The sequence below is a fragment of the Pavona decussata genome, unplaced genomic scaffold (assembly GCF_977016875.1).
Source record: "Pavona decussata unplaced genomic scaffold, jaPavDecu1.1 SCAFFOLD_48, whole genome shotgun sequence".
In the NCBI taxonomy this organism is placed as follows: Eukaryota; Metazoa; Cnidaria; class Anthozoa; order Scleractinia; family Agariciidae; genus Pavona; species Pavona decussata.
Genome location: NW_028145470.1, coordinates 1,977,501 through 2,000,404, shown reverse-complemented (window position 1 = coordinate 2,000,404; position 22,904 = coordinate 1,977,501). Strand labels below are relative to the sequence as shown.

The following is a 22,904-nucleotide window of genomic DNA, read 5'->3' as shown; positions in this document are numbered from 1 at the left end:
AGTCCTTATGGCTGTGTTACCATAAAAAAAATATATATTAAGACTAAAATGACCTACTTTGTTAAATGGCTTTATTTGTTGAAATGCCAAATTCACACAATTAATCAACACCCTTATTTCTCACTTCCTAAAGCATCTTTGAACAGACAATTTAGATTGGTCAATAGGTGACCAATTTAGCACTAAGGCTGGAATACAGAAGGACCCTGCAGTATCCTTAAAACTAGGTGCAATATAGTATATATATTGCACCAGTATAAATAATTACGCAGGATGACGTAGTCAGCCAGCGTCTTAAATTCGGGACCGCATTCCTTTCGTCGTCTTGGGAGTCAAAAATTGCCTTGTTTTTTTAACTTTCCCGTATCCCGTGCCTGTCCCGAAAGAATTGTGTGATTTTTATTGGCTGCAACTTCGAATCACGTGCAAGTCAGGTTGGATTGCATCATAAATGTTCATTTCACCAGAAATTTGCATAATTTTGTTTACGACGTGACATGGCACTTTCCGCAGTAAAAGCGGTAAATCAAAAGAATAACTTCCAAGAAGCACTCGACATTTAACACAGTGGAAATTGGAGAGTTCCTGGCGAAGGAATCATGCTTTGTTTGACATTTGTAGAACCACAATGAGACTGAGAAGAGGTCATTTATAAGCTTACGTTATCGTAAATCGCAATCACTAATGGATTTCCAGTACAAATACAAGGGAAACAACATAACGCGATCATCGTGACTGAAACTATTCCATTAGCAAGGTTAGTTTTATCAGTCTGCGAATCATACAATTGGAATAAATGAATCTGCATCACGCGTAAATGCCAGTATAGGCATCTTGTTTTTTTTTAGGTTTCCCTGCCAATTTAACTTTAAGTCCTATGTACTTCTTCTGTATAATTCCTCACTGTAACTTGTCCTTGGCAATCAAATGAAATAATAAATGTAAGTAAATAAAAAAAGTAACAAAAGAAATCAGTGTCTCCTTTGTGTAGTCGCTTGTGTTTTCTCGAAAAGCAATAACCTATTTTTTGTTACATAGCATTTTTCTCAAATTAAAATTAAATACAGTATGCAACTAATTTCTTACATAACTACCAGTCTTCACCAAAATAGAGCTTTTTTGGAGCAATTTCAATTTTAAGGCAAAAAAGTCACACGCACCTTTCTTGCCCCAAACCTTTCAATTATTAATAACTACTCAGTGATACAATATCTGTGAAACAAAACGACTACCACTATATGGTTGAATGAGTGTATATGTTGCGGTTTAACATTTTTTTTTTTCGGTTTAAAATTTTTCAAACCAGTTTAATTTTTATTTTGCTTTGGGTAGTCTTCATTACCATAACCTGAGACAAAGCAAAATAAAAATCACACTGGTTTGACGAAAATTTTAAACCAAGAAAAATTTGAACCTCAACATACACATTGTAGTAGTGATTACATGGCTAAGATGGGGAGAGGCTTTATTATGCCTTAAGGACGGTGCCTACTAATAACAGAGTTATTTTTGTGCAGCTTATTACATGTACGTGTATGTGCAGGAAAAGCAGATCTTAACAAGGGCTATTGAAATTGGAAAAGAAAATTGAGGGTAACCACCACTTTTTAGAGGTAATTAAGCACCAAAAATTCTAAAAGGCGCTACATTACAAATTAATGTATGGCATTTTTTCCCAATTTGAAACTTTATTATCTCTGGAAAAGGCATGGTTACCCCCAATTTTCTTTTTGGATACCATGAGCACTTGCTAAGTTCTGCTTTCTCCGCATAGTTTTAAACCGCGCAAAAATATTCCTGTATTAGAAGGCACCATCCATAGGAAACCCGTATACGCAGTAACAAAGGTAGGCACCGTCCTTAAATTGTATTACCACGTACAGGCCCTTGTTTAAGCATTTTCCTGTTTCACTCTATTATGATATGGCATGATGTCAGCCTCACCTGCTTTTGATTTTTTGTATAGAGAATGTACTTCCTGTCAGGTGAAAACCAGTGAGTTTCAATCCCCAATCTTTTCTGAAAGTACAAACCATGAGTATAAGTTGGAAGGTTGTTTTAGTTTCTGTTATAACACCACATAGTACCAGCAGGCTAAGTCACCTTTTATCAAAGCCAATTCCTCAAAAGATCGTTACGATCCTCACCTAATAACTAGAGGTAAGTATATTACAGGCACATTACATCTCATGGATGAAAGCCCAAGTCAAGATTAGGTGGAAAACATTATTAACCAGTGCAATATAATATTCTACAGTCGAGATGACACAAAACAAGTTAAATGCATTTGAAACTTGAATCAATTACGAAAGACAAACAATTTTAACAATCAATAACCTTCTGAAACTGTAAGGTTATCAGATCACAATAATTTAATATTTAAAAAATAGAGCCACTTTAAACTGATAACATACAGTTAAACTCTAAGCCAATTGAATTATTGGAGGGTAGGTGCCGTAAAGGTACAGTAGCAACAGAGGAGGGCAGCAATCTCCTCAGCAGTAAGGAGGTCACCATGGCAACCGGGCCACAGCCCTCCTCCAGGCACCTGTCAACACAACACTGAAAGGGAACTACCAGTGTGTGGAATTGATACTTACCCAAAAGTGTGGTAGGGAGGGAGGGAAAAGCAAGCTAGCAGAGCAAACTCCAGCAAAAGCACATGGCAATGCCCCTGCAGACCTCCCTGGACCCCCCACCTGATCCTGGAGTAATGGCAGCATTGCCTTGATTTTAACCTTACCTAAATTTCACTTAGCCTCGTTAACTAAACACACCTGTTCTGCAGCATCTAGCAACACTTTTGATGTGTTCTTAGACAAATTTATTAGAACTAAGCTGTCTTCTTTAGTAGTTATGTATTCATCATCTGAAACAAAACACAAACAGGTCAATAAATAATATAAATTATGATAGTAACTCTACCTTTTCATGAAACCTTAATCCTTTGAATAGATTCTAAAGTAGAGCAGTGAAAACTTATTTAAGTACAAAAGAAAAACAACTCCGAAAAACATCTTGCTAACTTAAAATATATGTATAGGCAAGAAGAGAAAACCACAAGATGTAAACATAATATTTTGGTTCTTATTCCAAGACCATTATTAAACGTACAAAGAAAACAATGAGTTGAACTTATAAAGAATGCTTTTCTTTGTATGTTTGATAATGGTCTTGGAATAAGAACTGAAATATTATGTTGATATCATGTTGCTTTTTCTTCTTGCCTATACTTATATTTAAAGTGAGCAACTGAAGATTTTTTTGCGGAGTTGTTTTTCTGTTGTACAGTACTTCTTGCATTTGTCGGTGGGTAAAGGTAAAACTTATTTATTGGGTTCAGTTAAGTTTTTATAAGGTTGGGCATGAAGCAAAAGGGACAAACACAACTAGGAAATGTTTCAGAATTTTACAAAATGGGAACTACATGTATTGATGCTGTATTTAATCTAACAGAGGTGTTGCATGTGTGTGTGTGTGTGTGTGTGGGGGGGGGGGGGGGGGGGCAGCTCCACTCTGCACTAGATTTGTACTGTACTGTATTTGGATCTAACAGGGTTCGTACTCTTTTAAGCTTTACGACATTCCATGACTTTCCATGACCTTTTCCATGACTTCTCCAAGTCTTCCATGACCTAAATTTGACCTTTTTTCTTGGAAATCATCTTTCATTTTGGGTATGCTTTCTATTTTCTTTGCAAAAAACCCCATGGAATTTAGGTGTGGATCATGGAAAGGTCATGGAAAATGATGTTAATTAAAAAGTACAACATAAATTATTTTAATTTTGTACTTTTTAATTAACATCATTTTCCATAACTTTCCAGGCCTGAAAAATGAAATTCTAAAATTCCATGACTTTCCAGGTTTTCCATGACCCGTACAAACCCTGTCTAATGTGGCAGATCTGTAGATCCAACAGTGATCAGCATTGAATGTCTCCCTGTAATATCAATGCTTATTCAATCCCAAAGGTCATGAGAATTAAGGATATGATCACCCCAGGTGCATTTATCTTGATACTTCAATAACTTCTCCCCAGTACTTTTATAAGAAGAATATGGCGACAAAATAGGAGAATTTGTTCTTTGATATATTTTTCAGTCAGTGACACAGCCATACTCGAAAAAGGAAAATGAAAATACATGGATAGTAGGATAGACAAATAAGCTTACAAAACAATGTGCACAACCTTCATTTTGTGTTAAGATATTCATGTGACAGGATAGAAATTCTAAAATATAAAACTAACCTGACATCCAAGTACAGGAATACCCTTGAGAAGAAAATCGACCACCAAATATATCTTGAAATGTAATTTTATCTGAACTACGAGGTGCTTTACTGGAAAATGGTCCCCCTTTCCCTGCAAAAAATAAACCACACAAATTCATAACCAGACAGACAAGTATTCTGTTCACATCACCCCCAGCCCCCACTTCCTGAAGCAAATTTTTGTGGCTGTTGCCTCAAGTTAATTAACCGCTGACCGGTAAGCTCAGTTGATTGAGCATCGGACTACCAAGCGGGGAGGTCGTGGGTTCATTAACCCCGGCCGGACCAACACTCAGGGTCTTTAAATAACTGAGGAGAAAGTGCTGCCTTTGTAATGACATCTGCAAATGGTTAGACTTTCTAGTCTTCTCGGAAAAGGATGATAAACCGTAGGCCCCGCCTCACAACACTTCAATGTTCATAACCCTGTGGGACGTTAAAGAACCCAGACACTAATCGTAAAGAGTAGGGCATGGAGTTCCCGGCGTGCTGGTCTGGTCTTTGTGCTGTTTCATGATTTCATGGGAGGGTAGGATGAGGTCGCTAATGGACATATGCTGATGTAAACCGCATTTGAATATATATAAATAGAAAATGCAGTATATAAATGCATTACCATTACCATTTCTTTAACCATCACTCCAAGCCCATGCATCTGTGTGGTCATTATGGTAAGCAAAAAATAATAATGCCAACTAAAGCTCACGAATTTGGTGAGTGCAGTAAAATAGTGTAGGACTACACTGTAAGTGGTTTCTTTAATTCATTAGATCAAGATGAAAAAAGGTTTCATGATATGATACACCCAATTTCCACTTGCACTGCAGTTCACTTCTTTCTCCAACAACCAGTGAATTTGTGGTAGGATTGATATATTTATAATAAAATTAATATCAAAAAGTGTCTGAAATTTGACTCCTCTTCAGTGTGGAAGAAAACTGATAGAATACGCAATTCAAATTGAGGCACATGTGTGTATAACTGGTAGCACATGCATGCATAAAGTCATAATTCAAATGAAGCTAAAATTGATGTTCAGTCCATTCAGCTGAACTATGATCTCACAATGGCCATGGACCGGCCATAAATAGCTAGCCCTTCTTTCACTTATGTCATATGTGTCCTCAAGAAAAACATCTCAAACTGGTAACCAAAATTTTTAATTCCAACAAACTTTTCAAAATGCAGCTTTGGGAAAATTCAAGTTGGAGTCCTGTTAATAGAACCACACAAAGCTTCAAATGTTAAAGTTGTCGTTTTTTGCTCTACACAACCAACTGTTTAAACACAAAATTTCCTTGTTTCCATAACATCACTTAAAACGTATTCAAGATCTCAAACAAGCAACCACCTCTCCTAGGTTACTATGTTTCCTGAGATTCTGAGCAGTACCTTAGGAACTCAACTGTGTTTCTAAATGAATCTTCAAAAGATCAACAGAGCAATTTACACTATCTGAGATCTATATGGATATCAGGGTTCATATTAAGTTTCCGAGAAGCACAAGTAGGTGACTCAGGGAATGAGTCGTTACATAGGTTTATTTAACAGGAAAGACGTTTCACTGAAAAGTAGGTGGCAAAAATCCTAAGTACCCTCTTTTAGCCAGCTGCCGGCACTGTAAATAATGAGAACCCAATATGATGCGGGATGATGTATTATTCAGAGGGCGACGCAGGCATACTCAGAGAAAGGAAACATGAGTTTTCCTCAAACCTGTGACCTTCTGATTACTAGTTTGGATGCTCTACCACTAAGCTATAGGAGATATTAAATCATTGCAGGCATTGCATAAAAAAACGTAAGTAAATATGAGCAGATTAGCACTCCTCTTATGAGCATGTACATGTAAACCAAAATACATGGCTAAAAGCCTACAGTAGATTTGGGTAATAAATGTTTTTACCATTTAAACAGGTTTTAGCTCATCAAATTCTATTACATGGCCATTTCCTTGGTTCGTTTGTATGAATTTTTTTGGAGGGATTGAACAAATAAAAATTAACTCAAAAAATTATATTAACTGTATCAGAGCAGGGTAAGAAAAAGATTAAGATCTCTGCTTACTGATTTTTGAGATGAAAGGCATTAAAATTATGTTTTTATAACTATTTCATGAACGTTGACTTGTCCAAAGGACATGCAGTTAGATTCATAACACACTTGTCCACAAGGCAAAATCACTTGTCTGAGGCAAGTGGGCACCCTATTGCAGTCCACCCCAAGGCCACCCTCTGGAACAGCCCACTACCAGCAAAGCAGAAGGCACCCACCTTAGAGAGCTGTCCACCTTAAAGACGAGGTGTCCATTTTTAAATGTATACACCTTCTTGCCATAATTAGCCTCTTTATAAACAAAATAATATTGGTATCCACATTGATAACGATGTAAAAAGCATTTTTCCTGTTATACTGGGTTCTCCAGTTCACTGAATATTAAGGAAATAAAGACTAAGTCTTTCAGATTGGATTCACAAATTTGGTTGCATAATATAAATACAGTCGACTCCCGATAACTCAAACCCTTGCTAACTCGAACCTCGTGCTAACTTAAGCCAATTTTCCTTTCCTTTCAGGTCGTTTTCCATATAATTTTAGCCTTGATAACTCAAACTCCTGATAACTCGAACCTTTTTCGATTTCCCTTGAAGGTTCAAGTTATCGGCAGTCGACTGTATACACAAAAAAAAATCCTAAATATATATGCAATATTGACCTTAAGTAGGGACGCTGAAAATAGGAAACCTAAGCGACGACAACATGGACGGAAACGAAATCATCACTTCAAAATATTGCTTCATTTTATTTGTGCTATCTTGTGAATATTTCTAGTCATTTAACTTGTCCAAAAACGGCAAACTTCGCAGAAACAAAATTGGTAGGAGTGGTGTTCGAGCTAAAAAAGATAATGAAAAATTCACCATTGTGTGCCTCATGTTCTCCACAAAACCTTGAATTTGGTTATTTCACGCTACTGATTTGCCAAGGATGGCAAAAAAATAAACAAAAATTTAAAACATATGTGCATACGTAATTTTTGTTTTGGCTCAATATTACCCTATTGTTTTAATTTGCGGCGTTATTTGCCGCCAACAAAAACCTAATGAAAAAATTCAATTTGTGTTCTCTGGATAACATTGCGATAATTCCACTTCACTTAGTTCATATGATGTGGCTTAATTATCCAGGAGAAAAAGCATAAAAAGTTTAGAAAGAGAAGGGAAAATTAACCATGATATGTTCACATTCTCTATAGAACCTTGAATTTCATCATTTCACGTTGCTGTTTTACAGAGTACAGCAAAACGATTTACCACAGCACATGTATAATGCTGTTGCCACTGCCACTTAAACTCCCAGTAATAATAGCACAAATAATTGAAAAAAAGTGACAGCACCTTGAAAATAAAATTAAAACTTTACCTTACAAATAATCATCTGCCAAGCTGTTTAAGCATTTCAAAAGTTTAAGATAGCTTTTCGAATCATTTAGGGCAGAACATGTGCTTTCATATATGAGCATATTTAAATTTTTTCTTGGATACGTCTGTTCAGCAGGGAATCAAAATTATATTACTACAGTTGTGATTTCATAACTTTTCAAGGCCTTTTTATTTTATTTTATTTTTGAGAAAAATTATTTCAACACTTTCCTAAATTTTTAACATAAGTAAGGTGTGCAGAAGACAATGATCTTTCCCTGGGAAAACATAAAGACGCAGGTGCCTCTCTTACCCCAAACTGTTTACATTTAAAGAAAGCAGGAAAATTTTACAAGTAATAAAGCTTTACACAAGCTAAATTAAATTTCAGAGAATCCTCCAAACCGGAAGAGATAAGCTAAGGAAAGATATCCTACCTACTAAAAAACAAGTTTAATCTACCATAAAACATTACAAGAAAACAGGGAGGTAGAAGCCCACACGAAACTTTCTTCATTTAGAAACCTCTTACCCGAGCAAAGATCATCGAAGGGAAGTGACTTCGCTAATATGGGTCGCAAAATTTTCGTGACAACAAATAGACGCAAGAGTGCAACTTCATTTAACGAAACCAAATGAAAAAATAAACCGCTATTGCAATTTTAACCACCCGAAAGAGCAGAAGAAGGTTTCATTTTGAAGCCTTGACGATTAATTCTAAGTAAAAGCACCAAAAATGTTCCAACACCAGCTGTCCTCGATCTCCATAATTAACGGCGGTGTTAATGTCAAATGACAAAAACATGTTCAAAACCTTTATAATTTTACAATGATCGAAGAGTAAAAGAAACGATTTCTTACCAGAGTACAGAGTCAACATTACTGCGGCCGTCACAATTGCTGCTGCTGCTACAATGACTCCGAAGAAGACCACCAAACTTTTTCGATTCAGACGAGAAGGACTCGAAGTTAGCTTTTCGTCTTCGTTCATTAGATGAACTTCCTCGCTCGAGTCTTGTGCACCAGCCGAGTAGCGACTCGCCATTTCTTGATTATGAAGAAGATGTTTTTCCCCTTCAGAAATATTTTGGTCCCATTTATAGTAAAGCAATATCTACAGGGCAATTCGGAGCAATATTTTCACCATGCAACACCTTCCAGCTCATCATTTGCATTCTTCGTTGATCAGGCAACTCTCTTCAGCCTCTCTTCACTGTATATTTGAACGCTGAGCCCGCGACATAAAGTCAGCAACGTTGCTCCTAAATTATTCTATTGTAGAATAATTATGAAAAAAACATAATTATCTGTAAATAATTTTGACACCGATGCATTCAAATCAAATTTAAAAAAATTAAACTTTTTCGTCGTGACCAACTGCTGGCCAAAGAGCTAGAGGACTCTTGCTATGAGTGGATACGTGGCTAAGCACTGAGAAAGACCACCCTCCCCTACTACTTCCACGGTATATTTTGAATACTATCAGCCTGGAGGAGAGCGGGCGGCGGTAGGCGGTGTAACATCGTGCCTAACATGACTCGCAACAAATTTACAACGAATTTTTATTCCTAATACTACACTACTATTATTCATTAAAACTGTTACACCGAACATGGTTAAAGTCGAGGGTTAGGCTAACGACCGCAAAATATGTTGTTTTTTAATGAATAACCCGCGCGCGTGCGCTGTACCAAGAAAAGCACAATCGAACCTTATGACGTCACACGATTGCTTTATGATGTCATTCAAATCGTTTTTTCCAGAGAAAGATATGTTAAATGCAAAGATATGAAATCATCCAAAAAGATGAAAAAGAAAAGTACTAAACAAACAAGGTAACGATGGCCTATCTCGCCTATTTAAAGGGACTATGTCACCCCAGGTGCATGCGCGCGTTCATGAGAAGCACTTTGAAATTGTTGGCCCAACGATTTTTTACATACCGTCGGAGAGTTCAGGAAGCTGTTTTCCCCTGTTTGAATCACGTTCATCTTCGGAAAGTTAGCTGAACTTTTTATTTACAAACGTTCTTTAGTAATTACAGAAGCTGTTTGTTGCAATATGTTTTAAAAGCTTTTGCAATGGCGGAAAAGCAAAATCCCGCGACGAGTTGTATGCAAATTAGTCTCAACGGGACTCTGCTGCGCATGTGCCCCAGCTGACATAGTCCGGCTTTAATACATGGGCCCCAGTTGGTATACAGTCGAATTAATAACAGTAGTAATTTGTGAACCGGCAAAATTATCCACTGTATATCGAGTCACAGTCAAACGGATAAATGTAACAGTTGAAGAACGTTCTATCAGCTGTCAGTGACTTAACCTCTAAATAGTGTTTTCGTAGCTCCGTGATTGGTTAAAAAATCCATACAACCTGTTTCATTCAATAAGAACAAACTTGCATTTATTAAACCACTGAACTGGATAATTATGTTTTAAATTCTGATAGATACATTTCGCTTTTAGTTTTGTTTATTATTTGGTGATCTTTGGTTCGATAAAGACATAAATGCCACTAAAATAATCCGCTATTTTTTCAGCTTCGCCAGGGATGAGAAAACACCGGAGAGTGAAGAAGAAACAGAGGAGTTGGCACCACGGGGCTCCATATTTGATCGCTACCCAGAGGCCTTCGTAGAGGCGGTTCGAGAAACAAGCATTCCACTCAGCGGAATCCGTTTATCGCAAATCGGAGTCAGTTATGCGGGACAAACAAGATTAACAGCGATACACAATGCGGAGAAGAAGAGGGAGCGTGACAAAGCCATGGAGGAGCTGAACATGGTGATGGACAGGGTGCGGCTGACAATAAACGAGTTTCACACGGCAGTGGCGGAGCTGGAGGTGGCAGACAGTCCTGATCCAGAGTACGAGGCGGAAAAAGAGGAGAAAGAGAAACGTGAAAAGGAATTAGGGAGGAGAAGAAAACTGAGGAGAAAGAAGCGTCAAGCCGCCGAAGGAGAAGATACAAGGGAAGAAGCTAAAGGTACACACATTTCCGTATGGAATGAGGAGTTTTTAATGAAAATGATGTATTAACCAGTAAATGACGCAGACATACTTGGAAAAAAATCCGAGTACTCTTATCAGGAGTCGAACCTAAGACCTTCTGATTACTAGTTCAGATGGTCTACCACTGACCTACAGGAGACTCGTGGGAGCTAAAGCCATTAAACTAGGTTCATAGGACAACATCCAGCGTACTGGTAGGATTGGAATGTCAATTTGTGGCATATGCACAATGGAAATAATGTGATGGAATATGTTCAGCCTGGAGAATGAATGAAAATTATGTATTTATTTTTCCGTTATTTTATTTTACGATCAGTATTAACAAAGATCCTTGAGTAAGCAAATTTGGGAAACTAATAAAACAGACGCCTCATTTTTGCGTTCAGCTAATAACTTGATCCTGATCATGATTAAATTCGTGTAAATCAGTGTATCTCTGTAATGCAAACATCTTGTTTTTGCAAGTTTCAATGGTGCGTTATCACACCAAGACCAAAGTAAATACTCTTGGCCAATCACAACAATCTTAAACAACGCAGCGAACCAATCAGAATTCAAAACAACCGTGCCAAGCGCGAAGCTAAGCGCGGGAAAATGCGCGGGAACAATATTCAGTTGCGCAATGGAAATGAATGTGATGGGATATTTTAAGCCTGGTGAATAAACTATGAGAATGATGTATTATCATCAGTAAATGACACAGGCATACTCAGAAAAAAATCCGAGTGCTCCTATCAGGAGTCGAACCAAAGACCTTCCGATTACTAGTTCGGATGCTTTACCACTGAGCTAAAGGAGACTTGTGGGAGCTAAGGCCACCAAACTAGGTTCATAGGACAAACATCCCGCATACTGCACAGTTGGGTTTGTTTTTGCTTCTGATTGGCTTGGAAAGTAGCCCGTTTTGTTAGCCACAGGCACAGCAACGTTTCGACTGTTGCCTGTAGGTTCTCTTCAGGTTCCTGAAGAAGACTATCAGTAAGCAGTCGAAACGTCGCGATCTACATCATCAAGTGACTACATCGTGAGACCCTGAACGATAATAAACCTTTAGTTATTGTTATTAGATCTGCCACAATGAACAATAACAACCTTTTTCTCCACCTAAACATGAATTACTTCCGAAAATCAATTGGAAACCGCTCAGTTACGGATAGTTTACTGTAGGGAATAAATTAAAATTCAAGTGAACTCTACCTTACCAATACAGACCCGTCGTGTAACTATACGAACCAGTGCACTTCATCCTGTAGAACCCAAATTGGTAAGAATTCCTGCTCCATGGTACAGACAGCTTAGTATTTTAACCAGTTCTCTTCGCCTTGAAGAACCAACTGAAATTCAACCTCAGTGATAACAGACACTTCCTAAAAAAAAGTACACTCTTTTCTAGAGAGACCAAAATTTGATGAAACTCTACCGTACACTTGGTCCTAGAGAGAATAATGAGTTCATACAAACTGTATACAGTACGATACTTCGCCTATTACAGGCAACTGTTTGGTCTTCGGGGCAAACCCAAATTATTTTAACAATTGTATTCAACTCTACAATCGGCGCGCTGTCACAATACCTGCCACCTAGTTCTCTTTATTTAGCGCCGTTATTACACAGAGGATCTGAAGAGGCGTGGTGAGAAATTCTCAACGATAAGTGAAAACTTAGCCATTTTTCAGCGACTTTTAGTGCTCTACCTCTTGGTCTCAGCTTCTAGAATTTTAAAAAGCTGTTTTCGTTCGGTAGCAGTTTAAATTTTGCCAATCCTCAACATTATGCATTGAAACCCTATCTAGACCCTCTACGCAAGACAACGGATGTTCTTGGAAAACAAAATTTTCTTTCAGGATCTAAATAAAGTTAACGCGTTACAAGCTTTTGATTCCTACACGGAATCTTTTTCAAGTTCGTGAGAGGTTAATTTATGTCATGTGACTTGAGGTGGTGTGAGTCACGTGACAAGATTTCCAAAAAGGCTGTTGTTCGTAACCGCTGACTCGATTGAGAAAGCTAATTTTGTTTTTCAATCTTCAAATGAAAGGACAGGGAAACAATATATTTGCTCAAACTGATGTTATATTTCATGTTTCCTAAGGGGACCGGGAGGTCGAAGATGAGGCACTATTGGATGAATCCAGTGATGATACAAGTTTGTCGAGTGACGAAAGTGAAGATCAAAATCAGGTTGAGGATGGCGATGAAGAGGGCAAAAAGGAAGACGCCTGGGCCATGTTTGGGCAAGTGAAACGCAAAGAGTCGGAGAGCATGTTAGTAAGGGTAAGGAAAAATGTCACGCCCTCGGGAAAAGGACTGAAATCAATAAGGAAACGTTCCCTTAAATCAAATCTATGGCATGGAAGTGATTAGGTTACTAGAATCTATAGCCGGGTGTCTATTAAAATACAAATATTACGTGAACTTGCCCTAGGTCGTTTTTCAGTTTTGTCAAGTTTTGATAAGAACCAGTAAGCGAATATTCATTGACAGTAATGGAAACAGCACCTTAAAATTAGAAAACTTGCCAAATATGAAAGTGATACGTAAGAAGCGAGTGAAGATACAGACGTTTGTATGGTGGGGTGTCGGGGGGGGGGGGGGGGGGGCACAAACTTGTCCCCCACAATAAAAACATCTGTAAAATCTCGCGACTTTGCAGATACATATCGTTGTTGTTTTCAACAATTTACTCTCAAACTTGGCAACTTTATTGATTTTAAGGTGTTCTTTCAGCAGCATCGATGGATTCTCGCTAACTGATTTATGTCAAAAGTGAAAAAAAAAAAACGTGGAAGAGTCTATTTTCCTTCTTTGACAAAGAGTACTACATTTAAATCGGAAAATGAAGTCGCGACTACCAGACAAAAATTAAGCACAATTTGTATAGCACATTATTCTGATAATTCCATTACAAGATGAACAAATGCGCTTTAAAGTATGGGGACACTCTCCAGATAGCGTTTAAAAAAATGTTGGTTTTTGTGGAGAGGGGAAAACCGGAGTACCCAGAGAAAAACCTCTCTGAACACGAACGAGAACCAACAACAAACTCAACCCACATATGACGCTTTGTCCGTGAATCAAACCCGAGCCACTGACATTGGTGGGAGGTGAGTGCTGTCACCACTGTGCCATCCCTGCTAGATTAGCTATCATCGATCAGGACACTTGTAAGTTCCAATTACTAATATCGATTTGCGATGATTACTTTACTAGTTCTTTCTCTTTTCTGCAGCGCGCAAAACGACGAAGAATTCTTAAAACAATGGCATCTTACTTGGACCTTTGCGTTGAACGAGAGGACATCATGAGGCAGATGCAATCGTGGATAGAATCAACAGTTGACGAGGAGTTGTCTAAACCCCCAACAATTTTCCTTTTTAGTCCTGATTTGCTTCTCGATGATCTACCAGTGGAACTGGCCTCAGAAATAAGTAGTTTTGGATGCTCTTTAGTGCGACTGAAGAGCATAGCTGACTTGTTAGGGATTGGGGAAAGTCCTTTTGAGGGGGATAGCATGGAAGAAGGCGCTGACAAATCACTCGCTAAACCTCGTGGGCCTCGCGCTAGAGCACCTGTACTCTTTAATGGTATGAACTAACTAGACTTCAACTAGTCTTTTTCGTAAGATAATCGCTTGCGAAGAACGTGAGTGGGGGAGGGGAGAGGGGGTACTTTCCTGTATAAGCTATTTAGGTATGTGCAGCCCCAAAGGGTACGATTTGTTAGCCTTTTTGTCTGAAAATCGGTATAGATTTTTATAATTTTGTTCTTCAGTTTGAAAAAGGGCCTGATGCATGCTGGAGTCCAGGTCTGAAAATGGGTACAGGAAGACCTAAGTTTTCTACTCACGGTAATAAACCGCTGACAACGCAGATGGAAATTCGTATGGAAACAATAACTACCATGTAACATAATCTACATATCGTCGTCGCCGTAGTCGTGGCTTCACCGCCGCTTGACATCTTGAATTTTTTCCTCAATGTACTCCTGGCACCATGTTTGAGTTTAATCAATAGCTGACGGTACTGACGAGAGCTAATACAAGAACCCAAGTTTTAAGCCCCATTCACGCCAAAAAACACATGTTAAATTAAACCAGGTTTAAGAAAACGAAAATTGGTAACAGAAAGCTGAACCATTAGCTTTGACATCACTTTAACTTACGGTTTCGTCTGTGCTAAATCTGAAGTCGACAAAAATCCGAAAGCATCTTTTATGAAGGAAACAATTTTAAACTGTGTTTAACTAAACAGCTTTGAAACGTGTTTGGGCTTTGGTGTGAATGGAGCATTACATTCACGGTACCAAACAGCTGACAACGCACATGGAAATTAGTATACAAACAATTGCTACTATGTCACGTAATCTACATGGATATCGTAACACCTCACTTTCATAACGAGGTTCATAGCAACTTGGAAATGGCCTATTCTTTGTTCTGGTAGTGGAAGAACTGGATTCCGCGGAAAACTGGAACCAAGCGGAAGAAGATGTAGACAGATCTCTGGAGCTAGCAAGTCGATTGATTCCAGCTCGCAAGGCTCGCCAGAACGCTGGCCATTCTAGGAAGCAGTTTCAATTGATGACTATGTTGGTGGCACTGAGAAATGATACCATTCGTCAGGTATTATGAGTTCCCGGATGTTTATTTGTTACAATTTTAACCTCTTGTGTTGGTGTTAAAAGACAGCTTCTTGGAGAACATAGCCTCCAATGCAGACGTTCTTGTGACGCGACTTGTCACGTCACGCATTTCTTCATGGCGAGGATTGCGTGACGTGACAAGCCGAAGAACGTCTACACAGGAGGCTTGTAGCTAAATTCAGAAGTTAAAATACTCCCCCTCCCCCACCACCATCAGGAAAAGAATAACATTCAAATTTCATCCCACTTTGGTGAAGATAGGTCCTTGAAAATTACTGAGTGGTGCACATCACGAGATACTCGGGTTTCCTATGGGTGGTGCATACTAACACAAGGATATTTTTGCGCAGTTTAAAACTATGCGCAAAATTCGCGTTTGCTTTGGTTTTGCTTTACTGCGCTCTGTGATTGGTTAACAATTTGTGCGCCTTTTTTTCAACCAATGAGAAGCAAAACCAAAACCAACCGTGACTTGCTCGCTCGCGTTTTCCCGCGCTTGGCACTGGTCACGTGTATTTGCTTCAAATTCTGATTGGTTCATTGCGTTGTTTGTGTCTATTGTGATTGGCTAGAGCGATTATTTTTGTTTTGGTTGTACCACACTCAATTGAAAACCGCCGTAATGATACACCGTTCAGGAAAATAGCTTACTAATGTCTTTTTTCGTCTTTTTTTAAGTTGAACGAAAAAGTTATCGATCTTGAAGGCGAGGTGGTAAAACTGAAGAGGCACAATGAAGAGCTCCGGAAAAACAACAAGAAAGCGAAAGTGAAGGCAGAGAAATTTCAATACCAATGCGAAGATCTACAAATGAAACTGGTCAGTTTACGTTTATGATAACGTGGAGTGATTCTTTACTGTTTTAGTTTTCTTCTGTATGTGTTTCATTCATTTATTCGTTGGTTCGTTCGCTCGTTCGTTCGTTCATTCCTTCGTTCATTCCTTCGTTCATTCGTTCGTTCCTTCGTTCGTTCATGCGTTCGTTCGTTCATTCATTCATTCATTCATTCATTCATTCATTCATTCATTCATTCATTCATTCATTCATTCATTCATTCATTCATTCATTCATTCATTCATTCATTCATTCATTCATCCATCCATCCATCCATCTATCCGTCCGTCCGTCCGTCCGTCCGTTCATCCATCCATCCATCCATCCATTCATTTTTCATTACTTCTTTACTGTATTAGTTTTCTTTTGTCTGTGTTTCATTCCTTCGTTCGTTCGTTCGTTCATTCGTTAGTTCATTCATTCATTCATTCATCCATCCATCCATCCATCAATCCATCCATCCATCCATCCGTCCGTCCATCCGTCCGTCCGTCCGTCCGTCCGTCCGTCCGTCCGTCCGTCCGTTCGTTCGTTCGTTCGTTCGTTCGTTCGTTCGTTCATTCATTCATTCATTCTCGCCTCTCTGTCTGCCTGTCTCTATTAACAGAGAAAATGTAACTCTTAGTAATTTGCTTTCAAGCTTTTGTTGGGTAGTCCTGCAGTAGGTATTATTGAATATAGACGATGAGAAGTCCAAAGACTACTGCAAAGCTGACACAACGTAATATATTTTAAAACAATATTTCGGCTGGCCAAACCAGCCTTCTTCAGGTTTAGGTGTTACTGTATGTTTAATCCATTGCCTTAACTTTATTTTTACAGAATGAGCAACAAAAAGTCATGAATGAGATCAACGATAAGCTAGATGAATACAAACGGAAGGAATCGTACGGGTTATACAAGAGCAGCAGTGAATCGATGGCAAGTTTGAGCAAAGAAAGTATTGAGAGAGTATCTGTAATAAGTCTTGTAGATGAACCATCACAACAACTAGCTCCAACGGGAGAAAAATTTGTTATTAAAACACCCAAATCGTCAAAAGTTCAAGTCGTTGTCGCCGAGGCCAGCACAAAGCCTGAACCGGCTCAAGAAACTCAACAATCAGGCGAACAAACAAATAAAGAGATAACCAAGTTGAAAGAGAGCTTACAGCGAGTGGAGGAAGAGTTGAAAATTGAGAAGGAAAAGTCTGCAGCTTTTGAAGTGGAGTTCACATCACTGCAGTCGGACAAAGTGAGAGTTGAACAAGAAAGAAGTGAGCTAGAGATTCAGCTTGAAGACGTCAAACGTGAAAATGAGCGTGCATTGGAGGAGTTGAATCAAAAGATAGAAGACTTTGAGAGGGAGAACAAGAGGTATTTGCAGACCCGTTTTAATCATACTGATATACGTTACAATTAATTTGCATGCTAGAACAGTACTCTGCTATACTTTTCTGTCGTTAATCTCTCACAATTTTAAAAGTGTATGTGTGGTGTTAAGGGTGTATACCGATGCCGAATACTCTATATCATCGATACCGGGGTATCGTTGAGAAATAGCGATACTGGCCCTGTCAAAGTGGACCTGTTCTTGCTCGTTAGTAAATAGAGACCTTTAGATTTACTATTACGAGCTTTTCCCACCAATAGACAAAGACCGCGCGCGCGTGAACCAGCGTCATTTTGGCGGGAAAACGATATAGTTGTCGTTATTTTACTACTTCAAGTTTTTAGCGAAGTACGAAGAGAGATATAATCAAGGAAGCTTCAATTTACTCTTTGTGAGCGACGAAACTGACGCAGTTGTTTAAATGATGATAGCTAAGAAGACGAGATCACCTACGTCCTCTCAAACACTTGCAGTAAAGTGAGGAACGGCTATCTCATTTTCCCGCCAAAATGACACTGGTTCACGCGTGCGTACTCTTTGTCTATTGGAAAAAACTCTTAGTCATACTCGTGCTAGAATCTAAAAATCGGCGTTTCGTAAACACTCTAAACATGAACTAGAGATTTAAAAACAAACCCACCTTAAATGAGATTTTTGATCGGCGGAGCAATAAGTCACCTCAAAATTATAGCGCGTTCGAATGTTTTCAATGCAATGAATGCGCCGGCATGGACTGAAGTTTACATGAAAGCGCGTTGTTTAAAAACGAAAATCCCCGCTTTGAGATAAAAACAAACGAAGTAGTGCGGGCGTCAACAGGCCTCAACTTGACCCTTTCCGGAAGATATTGATTTTGTTAATAATTTTAATTAATGGTTGCAAATTTAACAGGCTGACGGGAGAGATAGAATGTAACGAAGAAATGATTAAATACCAAGAGGAAAGACTCGGCCAATTCATGGAAGAAATCCAATGCCTTGAAGAACGAATGATGTCCTTTCCCCCCACCCCTGCGACAATGAGTGTCGCGAGCATGGCGGGTGGACCGCGGCGAGAACGCAGGAAAACCTCGCTACAGTTGGGACTGGAGCCGCAGACCGCGCGTCAAATGATGGCAAAAGTGAAACAGCAGTATGAGACTGAGCTGCAGAGCCTGAAAGATCACATGGCTAAGGAAACTCAACGACACCAGGCAGAGATCAGACGGTTTGAACAGGATCATAAAAAAGACGTGCAGAACATCCACAAAGAATCTCTGCTTCTCCTCCGCGCGCTGAACAGATTCAAGGACTGCGTTGCTACTCTTCTCGACAGAGAAAGTAAGTTGTGTTTACTTGAGAATCTTCGTGTGTTTCGGCAAAAGTTGTAATTATATCGAATTTGCTCGGAAGCATCCGAGAATCTTCGGATAATGATCATATAAAAGTAAAAGAATCTTCGCATTGTTCTAAGAACGATGCAAAGTGGCTAAAAACATCACAACAAAGTATATGTTCAACGTATCTCAGGAAGGTCCGAGAGTCCCTGATTTCTTTAGGTCCTTAAGGACGGTGCCTACTAATTCAAAGGTATTTTTGAGCGGTTTAGGCTATGCGGGAAAGGAAGATCTTAGTAAGGGTTATACGAATCCAAAAAGAAAATTGTGGTTAACCGCGCACTTTTCAGAAATAATTAAGCTTCAATTTGGAAAAAATGTCATTCATTGTTATATGATGTAACACTTTTTAGAATTACTGTTGTTTAATTACCTCTGAAAAAGGAATGATTGCATCCAGTTCCCTCTTTTAATTCCAACAGCTCTTCCAAGATCAACTTTTTCCCCATACAGTAGAGTGGAACCCCGTTAATTCGACCACCTTTGAGCCGTGAAAATGTGGTTATATAAACGGAGTGGTCGAATTAACGAGGTTGTAAAACTAAGGAAATGACTGAAATTTCAATTCGTTCGGGGCAAGGCCAAGAAGTGGTCGTAAGGCGGGGTTTCACTGTAGTTATAAACTGCGCCAAAATACCTCTGTATTAGGAGGTACCGTCCTTAATTTCAACAATGGTTCTCTTTTCATTTCAGATCTAAGCCAAGAAGCGCATGCTATTCGCTCCCACGCACCTTTGCCGCTGGATGAAAATTTTGGTGACACGCGGCAGATGTTGGCGCGCATGGCTATTCTGTCCAATGAACTGTTGATATCCGTGGAGCTGCACCTTTCCAGGGGACTAATGAGTAGGAGACTAGGGGTGAAGGTAAGTACGTACAGACGCTATTGACCTGGCATGAATTCCGTTTTGTACGTGCTATAGTGTATAGAGCGGTTTCCAACTGGGTGTCGTAAAACCAAAATCAAAGTAATTACTCTGGCCAATCGCAACAGATGTAAACAACACAACGAGCCAATTAGGAATAAGCTTAGAGGGGTGCTTTTAGACAAATTTAAGCGGGAGGAATGATACCCTAATGATTTGCAATTGTAACTTTAAATAATTTGTATATGTTTTTATTTTTATCCTTTTCTTTGTAATTGGCACTGAAAAGCCCCTTTGGGGAAGTGGTCAATAAACGTATGTATGTATGTATGTTGTATGTATGTATGTATAAGCAAATACATGTAACTGGCGCCAAGCGCGGGAAAACGTGTGCGGCAAAACATGATTGGTTTTGGTTTAGATTCCCATTGGTTGAGAAAGTGGCGCGAGTTTTGTTAACCAATTACAGAGCGTAGTAATTTAAAACCAAAGCAAACGCGAAATTGCTTTCGACACTCAATTGAAAACTGCTCTATCACAGATGTTTCATACAAATTTGAAAAACTTAATTTTACTTAGAAGGACTGAGAATTGTACGCTGTGTAGTAAAACTGTTTCATTAGTGCGTAGGGTACTAATCATCATGGCTTGGTTTCGCAAACAAATATCTATGAAGGGGGTGGTCCACTTCGAGTAGGATACCACTGTGATTTGAGAAATATAAAAACTACGTTGAAATAAGTAAATGAAATTACTAAGAGAGAATTAAAAATGAATGGTGACGGAAATATATGACCAACATTCCTAAGCCTGAGTTTGCGACTTTTACATTTTTATTTTTTGGACGATGAATGGTCCCTTACCTTTCTTAGGGATAGTAAAGCGAATGAGCCATGTTCGCGAAACCCTACGCGGACATACACACAATCGCTACATTTTCAACCTCCCGTAAGTGGACACCTGTCCTAAGTGGACACTCAGTCATGGTCCCAGTTACATACAAACACTACATTTTTTTAACCTCACATAAGTGGACACTTGGTCATGGTCCCAGCCACATACAAACACTACATTTTCAACCTCACATAAGTGGACACCTCTCCTAAGTGGACACTCAGTCGTGGCCCCAGTCACATACAAATACTGTACATTTTTATCCTCTCAAAAGTGGACACTTGCTAAGCTAAGGACCCAGCTACTCACAAATATTGCATTTTAATTCTCCTAAACGTAAACACTTCCTCTATTTAAGCATACACTGGAGTGTCGCTCCAAGCATGTTCACCTGCTGGAAGTAAAACTGCACACTAACTTCCTTATTTGTTATGTTTTTTCTTCTCATTATGAAGGATGGCAAAATAGAGCAACAGCCTGATGCTTCACGGAAAGTGAAGGATTATGGATCAACACAAACAGGAAAAGCAAAAATGCCACGCGAAGAGCTTCAAGGACAGCAATTAGAATTTCTTGTTTGGAGACTCTTGGAGGTGAGCTTTCACTACATAAGTAGTGAAATGTTTCGTTTACAACTGTATGTCACAGTCTTACATTGTAGTGCCGACATTGTAGTAATATTGTAGTCTTAATTTTTGTCTATTACTAATACCCGACCCGCCAAGATTAGCGAATGCTATACGCGGGTTGTGTAAATTGTCTTTGTATATTTGTTGGAAATAATAATAAAAGTGAAAAAGTGTAATAATAAAGACATAAATCAAACTTGTTATTACAAGAAAAACAAGTTTGGGGATACTAAAACCATAGAATCTAAGCTAGAGCAATAAAAAAGTGTGGCTACACGTTCGTTTTTACCGCATACTGGCAACACGCGTCACGCGTCTCGCGTGTCCGCCGCGTGCAAACATATTCGTCCTGTAGACACGGCCTTGCGATATAAACGCAACTGAATGAAGATTGATAATACACAACAGGTCCAAGCCTGGAATAACCGATGTGTGAATTCCAGGTGCGCTTTCCATTTAGACAAAAAGTGTATGATAGACATCACAAAGTGTCCCCTACCCTAAATTCTCACTAAAACACAAATAATTTTGTCAAACATGAAGTCATAAGAAAACGGCATAAAGGTCTGTCTCATATAAAGTACCCAAAATCAAGGTTAGTTGCATTTATGGACATAAGTGAAATCTCCAAACCTGGGTAGCAAGTGTTTCAGTGGGGTTTTGCGGCCTCATGCGATCGCGCGGAAATTGGGACGAGAGAGAAAAAACGTCCCATACTTCCGCTCGTTCAAACAGTGAAAAACGCATGCGCACGGAATCCCACTGAAACACCTGCTACGCAGGCTAAAACTCTCCTAAAGGAGAAGCCTTGGAGCACATTGAGGGCAGCCCAGAGAGGCTGAAACCTAGTCTCCTACGCATGCGCAGCCGTTATTAGGGTCGTCACACAACGCTTCTCCCCACCAACTGCGTAGGAGACTAGCGAGAACTTGAACAACACAAGACTTGCTCAAATGCCCAGGAGGTTGCTCGGGAAGGGAGATGATGAAGTCGCAAATTGCTCAGTGTATATTAAACTAGACTGCGCCTCAGACGGAATCAACTGCCGATAAATACCGTCTGTGGTACCCAAATCCTTGTTGTAGCCCCCCAACGGCGTACCAGGATCTGAGTACACTGTGTGATTGGCCTTTACACAAGGTCATTGTTCGATTGGTCTTGTTATAACCAATTTGTTTGAAGGGCTTCCGAAAGTATTTACCAAGGGTTGATTCCGTCTGCGGCGCAGGCTTCGTATAACCGAACATTTAAATGTGATTAGTTTAAGGTTGTCCACTACGCGTATATACACATTTCGAACCTAGATTTTTTTCTGGTATTTTAGGAGGAAAGAAAGCAAGACGTCATGGAGCGTTTCAGAGAGATTCTCGCCCAAGTCTCAACACACGAGAAAGAGATCCAATCCGCAAAAAAAGCCGGCGAGGAATCCGTTAAGAAGAAAGACGCTCAAATGAAGAGAGTGTTGAGAAGGGAGGTAGAAATAAAAAAACAAGTTGAGGAACAGAAAAGTATCATAAAGAACTTGGCTTCAATTTGGAAAAGTCGCAGAATTGGACAGAAATATATACGCAGACAGGACCAGGAG

General features: G+C 39.2%; 2 protein-coding genes across 4 annotated transcripts in view; one reads left to right on the top strand and one right to left on the bottom strand.

Moving 5' to 3' along the window:
• The window catches only part of LOC146481726 (prolyl endopeptidase FAP-like), a 43,086-nt gene extending 34,172 nt beyond the window's left edge, over nt 1–8,914 (bottom strand). For both annotated transcript variants that reach the window (XR_014864320.1, XM_085107866.1), the window contains exons 1-4: nt 8,559–8,914; nt 4,253–4,366; nt 2,778–2,869; nt 1,945–2,019 (exon numbers count right to left, since the gene is read on the bottom strand). Coding sequence is in view for 1 of the 2 variants with exons in the window: in XM_085107866.1 (XP_084963992.1) it covers nt 1,945–2,019; nt 2,778–2,869; nt 4,253–4,366; nt 8,559–8,742 (465 nt within the window). In the remaining variant the exon portion in view is untranslated. The remainder of the gene's footprint in view (nt 1–1,944; nt 2,020–2,777; nt 2,870–4,252; nt 4,367–8,558) is intronic.
• Nucleotides 8,915–9,442: 528 nt separating this feature from the next.
• The window catches only part of LOC146481725 (uncharacterized), a 33,916-nt gene continuing 20,454 nt past the window's right edge, over nt 9,443–22,904 (top strand). For both annotated transcript variants that reach the window (XM_085107842.1, XM_085107841.1), the window contains exons 1-11: nt 9,443–9,532; nt 10,237–10,682; nt 12,801–12,982; nt 13,938–14,292; nt 15,151–15,329; nt 16,028–16,168; nt 17,007–17,539; nt 18,447–18,874; nt 19,624–19,796; nt 21,146–21,283; nt 22,644–22,904. The exon at nt 22,644–22,904 is cut by the window's right edge and continues 63 nt beyond it. In XM_085107842.1, coding sequence (XP_084963968.1) covers nt 9,486–9,532; nt 10,237–10,682; nt 12,801–12,982; nt 13,938–14,292; nt 15,151–15,329; nt 16,028–16,168; nt 17,007–17,539; nt 18,447–18,874; nt 19,624–19,796; nt 21,146–21,283; nt 22,644–22,904 — 2,883 coding nt within the window. In that variant the 5' untranslated portion in view covers nt 9,443–9,485. The remainder of the gene's footprint in view (nt 9,533–10,236; nt 10,683–12,800; nt 12,983–13,937; nt 14,293–15,150; nt 15,330–16,027; nt 16,169–17,006; nt 17,540–18,446; nt 18,875–19,623; nt 19,797–21,145; nt 21,284–22,643) is intronic.